This window comes from Catharus ustulatus, chromosome 1 (genome assembly GCF_009819885.2).
Source record: "Catharus ustulatus isolate bCatUst1 chromosome 1, bCatUst1.pri.v2, whole genome shotgun sequence".
NCBI lineage: Eukaryota > Metazoa > Chordata > Aves > Passeriformes > Turdidae > Catharus > Catharus ustulatus.
The window spans coordinates 32,110,461-32,119,141 of record NC_046221.1 but is presented as its reverse complement, the minus strand read 5'-3'; the positions used below and the strand labels follow the sequence as shown (position 1 = coordinate 32,119,141).

The window sequence follows — 8,681 nt, the reverse complement described above, 5'->3', positions numbered from 1 at the left end:
AGCCCCAGCCTGACATCTCCATGCAGATGTCCCAGCCAATGAACATTGCTGTTCTGCGCTCTTTGCAGCCCTTAAATTTAACACCCAAACTAAAAAAGCACTCATGATCACCCTTTTCATCAACTGCACACATAATGATTTTCCTTAGTTAGAGGATGAATGCATAAAGAGTGACCCTTTTAGTCTCCTGAGGGCATTATTACAGCAAAAGCTACTGTCTAAACCTAGAAATCTATTTCTATTTTAAATATATATTATTTGTCTGACCCCTCCCACACTGCTTTCCAGATGAAATCAAAAAACCTCTTAACTGGTTTTACCTGATTTCCCTGAAAACAAAGGGTTAGATTTGATGTTACCTAGAGAAGGAATTTGAAACTTGTTCCAATTCTAAGTAAGAAGATTTAAGTCATTGCAGACAAGGTAGATTATTGCTCATATCTTTTTATGAACAGGCAGAGTATGAAAAGACATTTCTATACAGCAAATCCACGTAATAAATTATTCTTTTTGACAACACACACTGCTTCAGTTGCTTGGATTACTGGGCTTGTGTGACCTCAGCCCCACACACACACACACACACACACACACGACAGAGCCCAAAATAGAACCAGAAGATGAGTCATGATGTTCAGGAAGGATTTCAAAACAAATGGACCTATTTACTTGTGCAGCTGTCTCCCAAAGGTAGTACTGTTTTACAATGATACTATTGATTTGTTCTCATTATCTGTATCTGAGAGGTTAGTTTGTTTTTGTTTTTGACTGGGAGGTAATTTGCATTAGGTAATTAAAATAGCAGTTTAGTTCTTCAGAGGAAGCATTTCAGAAATAAATGTGACACACACATTCTGGATGATCTAAAATAGGAGCATCATAACTAAGATAGCCTCAGCATTGTAGAGACTGTGCTTCTTGCTTGCCAAATGCCATGCATTGCACAGCAGTTTATTTTAGCATTAGGAAATATATCAAATAAAATGCTTTTTTTTCCTGTCATTGTATGAGGGATTCTCTGGGCTTTCACAAATTCACAAGGATGCTATGTAATGTATGCTGCTTAATATTGTAATTGCTGTATGACTAAAAGAAAAGGTCCAGTCACAAAGTGAAACTATAAAGGTTTGCATGAAAGCATTTTTCAGGTAGACAGGGATCTGTTTTAGCACAAGTCCCAGTGGCTTCCAAAAGGTAACAAACAATTAAGTCAGCCAAATTCTCAACTCTTCCTTTTGACCTAGCACTATTTTACTTTGGCTAACAATGATCTTGTGTATCTTTTAAATAGAATTCTTATTCTGAAATGGTTCTTGCATTTGACTGCCAAACTCATAATGTTTCATCAAGCCTAATTATCTCCTTAATATGATACTACTTTAATACAAAAGCAAGACGATGCTTTAAATTTTTATTATTTTTTTTAATATAAATTCACCCCTAAAGGCTTAAGTCAACTGTTCTTGGCATGATAAAATGTCCATTAACTTCAGTGGAATCTGGATCAGACTCTAAAAGCAAAAGATAATTACTACATAAATCTCAGGACCTTGTATACTTCCAGTGTAACTAACTTAAATGGCAACATCTCTGTAAGAATATTATAGATCTAATTATTTACTATGGATTTATGTTAACATTGCCCCATATGAAATACTCGGCATTTACATGACAGAAAATGGCAAACAGACCTCTAGCTGACAAAGTAGTAAGAGTTAACATTTACAGCTGAAAATATGATGTTTATCACATGTGAACCTTTCTGGAAATCAGCAGATTGAAATGAAAAGAGAGCATAAATGATTTGTTTCCTTCAGTTATGAAAGAAATATTGAAGGAAGGCTTATACCAGTACTGCTTGTACTACCGTGGACTTAAGGTCACCAGGAATTACCTGTTTGCTTCACGAAGGCTTGAGCAAAGGGTCAAAATTTCATAAGTCTTTTATTCAACAAGAGATTAATGAGAAAGATTTTACCTTTAAAATATGTCAATGTCACAAAAGACACTGGCTGATTTCTATCAGATGTGCAATTTAATGTACAGCCAGCAGGCAGCAGAGGTGACTTCGGAAGGACTGTGATTCACTGAAATTAAACTCAGTTTTATTAACCACCTCTTACAGCTTTTGCTTGTGGAATTTAGCATTTGCATTTGGATTAATGCTGTTTAATTTACTAAGAAGGTATTTAGATTTCTGAATGATGCCAACCAATAGTCAAGCTGATGAAGACCTTGTTTATAAAAAACTTCATTCTGACTCCCTTAGGGTACTTCAGACTCCAGACAGGCAACAAAAAAGCCCAAATAAATAGTCTGAATACTGACACTAACATACAATAATGAATATTGAAGAAAGCCATACATATATATTGCTGATTACAATAAAATAATAAACCCCACTTTGTGTTAATGTATTCAATCAGCAATTGTGTCCTTGAATAAAAATAATTTGTTTCTGCTCTCAAACTAAGGATTCCTGAATTTTTTAAACAAACCCAAATATCACCAGTATAAAATGATGATCAATAAAAAACATCATAAGCCACTAATTTATATTGTTTGATGTAGTCATAAAAATCTTCGTAATTTTTTACTCTTTTCAGGCCAGGTAATGTTTTGATTTAACCAGTGAAGTCATAGAGAGCTTGTAGAGTGCAGTGATCATTCTAAAAATAGAACTTTGGTAAAGACAGCCTTGTTTCATTCAGCAGACTGTGCCTGTTACTAAGCAAACTTATTAACAGGTACAGTTTTGAACCCGTTCCCTTGCTAATTTTACCTCTAGAAATTTATGCTGCTTATTTTAATGGTATAGAGTTTAAAATGTCTGTTGCATTTTATTGACTAGTTGACTTTACAGTATTTTAAAGAATATTTTACTAACTTATCTATAGATGAAGTACTTACCTTTCCTTGTCCTTTTGAGTGAATTTCCATGGAAACTGAACACATTGTGTCCTCCTGCTGGCTGCAGTTCTTGTCTACCTGAGACAGCACTTGGATTAAATGTGTTTTCATATTCAATTAGTTAAAACCATTATGAGGCTTCTCCAAAGTCTTTGCTAGCCTTAAAAAAAAAGTTTTAATGTTTTGAATTAAATTTAACACACATGTAAGGAAAAGAAGAAATAGTATTTTCTGACCTAGGTCAATGCCACTGGTGCTCAACTATTTTGGTGTAATTACAGAACTTCAGCAACATGTGATGAACTGAGGTCTATCATGAGCTCTTGATACAATCAGCTATGATGTTTGCTCCCTGCCTCACTGATTGTGCCTTTTTTTGTGCCAACTGTTCCCACAGCAAGTTTTCCCAGTCCTCATTCTCTAAGCCATTGTCTTCTAAACAGACCAAAACAGGCTGTAGCATTTTCCTAGAAATATTCCATTTTAGAATGTACAGGTCCTGCTATGAAAGGAGCAACAGGTTCTGGTGATGGCAGAAAGCATTTAATTATATCTACACAGTCTAAAACGGATAAAAATTATTTCGGAATGGTATTTATGTTGTAGGATGAATAGACTTGTGATGGCACAACACCCCAGGAACTAAATTTAATGCTGACAACTTTTTTATTTTCTTTGCTAATGGAGCCAACCCCCCTCCTCCAGAAAATTAAATTGATTATAATAAATAGTGTATTTTTAAAGAAGTCTGTGACAGGGACCTCTGCACAATATGTTTCTTCTCTTTCTTCCTAGTCCAACTCCTCAGAGGCACAATTTTAATTGTAGATTTCTCTAAAGAGTTGGGGCAGAGTGGCAGAGTGTCTGTATGAGTGTTCTTGTGTGAGGATTGAGGAAGTAACAACTACTGCATAAGGAATGACAATTAGAAGCTACACATTTTTAGAATGTAGGCAGTAATAAATTGATTTTAAAAATCTAGGAGTTTTCCATCATAGTCCTCTCCTTAGGTCTTACACCTGTAGTAAGAATTAGTCTCTTCCAGTCTAGATACTGTTCACTGAAGCTGGTCATGGAATCATAGAATGTGTGGGTTGGAGGGGACCTTCCAGATCATCTAGTACCAACCTCCCTGACATGGGATGTTTAGCAAGAAAGAATGAGTTTCAAGATTAGAAGAAAAAATATATCTTCATTAGAGGTCCTGGCAAGAAACTGGTATCTGTGCTACAGTGTGAACTCACACCAAATCTCCCCAGTTTCACTGTCCAGGGCAGGAGCAGTGCCAGCATGAAGCGTGGATCCCTTACCACTATAGAACCAACCTGGGGTTACAAATTTTCTGTCAGGTTTGTCATGGAGAAAGCAGATGATGCCATTTCACTGGCCTTTCTTTTCATGTTACTCATTAATAGCACCTGCATGACTTTCAGACAATCTGCTTCTGTATATACAGTAATTTCACGACTATAAGGTGCACCCTTTTGATTAAAATTTTCCCTTGAACCCAGAAGTGCACCTTATAGTCCGGTGCGCCTTATCTGATGGAAAAAGTTTGGAAATTTGCGAACCCAGAAGTGCGAGCCCGCAACAGTCCCGAGCCGAGCAGAGCCCACCTGGTGGCGGCATCGGGGCTGCGCCATGCGGGGGAAAAGCCCAGGGGTTCACGGGGCTCACGGGGCTACTGGAGTAGCGTGGGGAGGGAGGGAGCGGGCTGCCACAGAAGCCATGAGCCTCACCGGCTCCGAACCCCAACCGCTCCGAGCCGCGCCCACTCTGAGCCGCTCCGAGCCATGCCCGCTCCCTGCTGCGTTGAGCCACAACTGCTCCGTGCCACGGCGAGCCCCGGACGCTCTGTTCCGCGGTGAGCCCCGACCACTCCATGCTGCCATTCACCCTGGCTGCTCCGAGCTGTGCCCGCTCCATGCTACGGCAAGCCCCGACTGCTCTGTGCCACGGTAAGCCACAACCGCTCCCTGCCGCGGCAAGCCCTGACCTCTCCGTGCCGTGGTGTGCCCCGCCTGCTCTGCGCTGCGACGAGCCCTGACTGCTCTGTGCCACGGTGAGCCCCGATCGCTCTGTGACGCGGCAAGCCCCGACTGCTCCGAGTCACTCCGAGCCACCGCCGCCCCGAGCCCCGCCTCGGCAGCCGGTGCCAGGGGTGGGTGGGAGTGCAGGGCCCCGTGCACGGGGAGGGCACTTGGGACTGCGTTTAAAGGCTACACCAATCTGTTAAAATGTTTCCAATTTGAGCACATGCCAGCAAACTCCAAGATTGAGGGATTCCATTACTAATTCGTTACTTTGTTGCACACGACACGGATCCTCACTGCAAAAAAAAAGTGCACCTTATAGTCTGGTGCGCCTTATCTGATCTAAAAAGTTGTGAAATGTGCCAGCTCCCGGGGGGTGCACCTTATAGTCTGGTATGCCTTATGGTCGTGAAATTACTGTAAATGGTCTAGATTCCCATATGCTACATGCTACAGGAAACCCTCAGTTACATGACTGGGAAATCCTGATCTTACAGATCTCTGCCACTCATTGGAGATGACTGAGACTAAAGGCAACAAAGGCTAATGAATGATGCACGGACTTTCAATACCCAGGTGCTCCCTGTGGGTACACATTGACAGTTTTTCTTTCTAATAGTCTAGGAGCAGCAAGGTCTGGCAGGTACTGCTCCATAACCAGAGGGAGCAGGGATTGAGGAGCAAGCCCACAGTGTCTGAGCATAGACAGCAGGTCTCAGAGGACAGAGAAGATCATTCCAGAGTCCAGTCATCATTCATCACAGGGATGAGGCAGGTCTGAGGACAAGGCAGAAAGTCATCAGTGAATCATGGCGTTGTGTTGGTTTTGACTGGGGTACAGTTAATTTCCTCCATAGTAGTTATTAGGACACAGCTGGGACAGCTGGCTCCAACTGACCAAAGGAATGTTCCATACCAGATTGTGTCATGCTCCTTAAATAAATTTAGGGGAAGAAGAAGATAGGGGGAATATTTGTAGTGATAGAGAGTTTGTTCTCCCAAGTAGCCATTATATGTGATGGAAACTTGCTTCCCTGGGATTGGCAGAACATCTGTCTCCACATGGGAAGCATTGAAGTAATTCCTTGCTTTGCCTCTTAAACTGTCTTTATTTCAACCTACATGTGTTCTTACTTTTATCTTTCTGATTTTCTTCCCCCTCCTACTGGATGGGGGAAGAGCAAGAAGCTGCACAGTTTTTAGTTGCCAGATGGGGTTAAACCACAAAAGAGGGTCAGAGCAAGGGAGATAAGGAACACCCATAGAGAGGGCTGCACCACAGCTCAAGAGCAGTCTCTGAACAAAGTGGGCTGGGGGTTGAAAACAGGCAGAAAAAGCTCTCACAAGGCTTCTTGGCAAACATTCTACAAGTGTTCAAGGCTTGACACTGGCACCTTTACCTCTGTGCATGCTAAGTCCAGGCAGCCAAACGCAGGGGGAGGTAAATGTGCTTTGTGCTCTGACACTTGTGACAGCCACTGATGGAGCAGGTATTCTGTATTTATTTTGAGGAAGGACAAGGACAGCCAGATGCTTAGGGATTATCATCTCAAAGATGTCTCAGATTCTGGAAGTTACATATACCTGCCTCTGAATAAGAGCTTTTGTCCTAGAATTCATATTTTTCACTTTTGAAATTTGATCCAGAGTGATGTTCTGATTCCTGGAAACCAGCCTGTACCTGCCTTGTTAGCTGTGCCCTCAAAACCCAACAGTTAATCTCTCTGCAGCAAAGCTACACGTACAGGCCTAGTGCAAGAATATATCAATTTGAGCACTGTACCTACTAAATAATTAAATAACTTGTGCAGTAAAATAAGGATCTGTGGAGAGGATTAAACAGGAGAGAAGCATTAAATCACTGAATCATACAAACCTGGGAGTTCTGGTACTAACATAAAGTACACAGGGATGGAACCTCAAGAAGCAGTAACTTCTTTCTCAGGTTTCTTCAGAAGAGGAGCTGTTTAGTTCATGCCTGGGTGAAGTCCAGGTGTGCATTAACATTCACCAAGTGGATAAACTGGGCCCCAGAATGTCAGTGCAAAATATGCACAGCTTGAATAAGCACACCCTCTATAACGTGTGGGCAATGTTCTGGTAGAGAATGAAAATGACAAAAGAATAGAAATCTGAAATAGAAAGAGTGCGGAGTCAGAATATAATCTGTATTTAGCAGGATTTTATTACAAAATAGCATGTATTGCTTTTGGTTAAAAGACATCTGAAATTAGACCCTCTGGGTTGTCAAAATATTTGCACTCCTGGTTAGTAAAGACAAAAGTGAATAAAAAGACATAAAAGGCAAGACAAAGACTCTTTGGTATGATTTAATGTCCTGGAAGCCTCTTTGGAAACAGAAACAAACTAATAAACAAACAAAACAAAAGCAAAGCCAACCAAACAAAAACAACAACAACCAAGAATCAAAATGAAAAAAAAACAAACCAAAACCAAAAAAACCCCAAAAAACAAAAAAATGCCCCCCAAAAAGCCCAACATTTGCAAACAGTAGTGAGTCACAATAGGTTGCCCCAGGGTCTCATAGGGCTGTCACTCCAAACAAACAATGCTGTCAGAAACTTGTGACATCTTCCTGAAATCTGAAATGCCTTAGAGTCTACCACTTGAGAGTCACTGCTAACAACTGGCAGAGACACCAGATCTGAGTAGAAATAAGTGGACTTGGGAGTGGCCCAAAGCTGTGTCAGGGGAGATACAGATTAGATATTAAGAAAAGGTTCTTCGCCCAGAGTGTGGCTGAGTACTGGAACAGGGTCCCCAGAGAAGTGGTCACAGCACCGAGCCTGACAGAGTTCAAATGTTTGCACAATGCCCTCAGGAACATGGTGTGACTCTTGGTATGTCCTGTGCAGGGCTAAGAGCTGGACTTGGCTCTTGGATGATTCTCATGGTTTCCTTCCAATTCAGAGTATTCTATGATTCTATGACTTTCCATCTCCTGATAAGGTTGGAATTACCAGCAGACCAGATTTCTTTTGTGAACTTTGCATACCTAATGCCTGATCACTTGGAAGATAACTGAATACTACAGATAATTATGGTAAGAACTAAAATAAATTACAGATAATTCATAAATTTTGGGGCTTACATTCAAAGGAAATGCATGGCATCAGGGTGCCATATGGTAAGAACAACTCTTATACCAAATGTGATGCAGCACTTGTGCTTATGGATAATCAGGTACAATACAAAGCAGCTTTTTAACATCCTGATATAATAAATGATCATGAATCAATCCACTTTAGGCTACATGACCCACTGTCTTTTATTAACCATTAAATTTCAAAGTGCTTAAGTTAGTCTATAAAAGTATTACAGTAACTGCAGTTATTTGAAGGTGCTTTAGAAAACTAGATCTGGATGATGATTAGAGAGACTCTCTAGACTTTGTGTTTGGCCAGTTTGGTCTCTCAACTGGAAAAGTGTCATCGGGAAGGGCAATAATGGCTTCAAAAAGATAGACTTTTCCTAGGGGTTCATAATAGTCACATCATCCCATTACATCCTCTAACTCCCATTATTCCTTGTGATTTTTGCTCACCAGTAATCTGAACCACAGGAAGGGTCCAATCTACTTCCTAGTCTTTCATATGTGCAGCACAAAATCTTTACATTAAAGATGGAACAGTCTACTTTTCATATTTATGCATTATGACTTTTTTTTCCTTGAAATTTCAGGTACCTCAGCACCCAGTGGAACCCAGGTTTTCTTTT

General features: G+C 40.7%; 1 protein-coding gene across 1 annotated transcript in view; it reads left to right on the top strand.

The window, feature by feature from the left end:
• The first annotated feature begins 595 nt into the window (after window positions 1-595).
• TMEM196 (transmembrane protein 196) overlaps window positions 596-8,681 on the top strand; it is a 99,695-nt gene continuing 91,609 nt past the window's right edge. Inside the window, exon 1 of the mRNA XM_033062776.2 lies at window positions 596-690. Within this exon, the coding sequence (XP_032918667.2) occupies window positions 628-690 (63 nt within the window). The 5' untranslated portion in view covers window positions 596-627. The remainder of the gene's footprint in view (window positions 691-8,681) is intronic.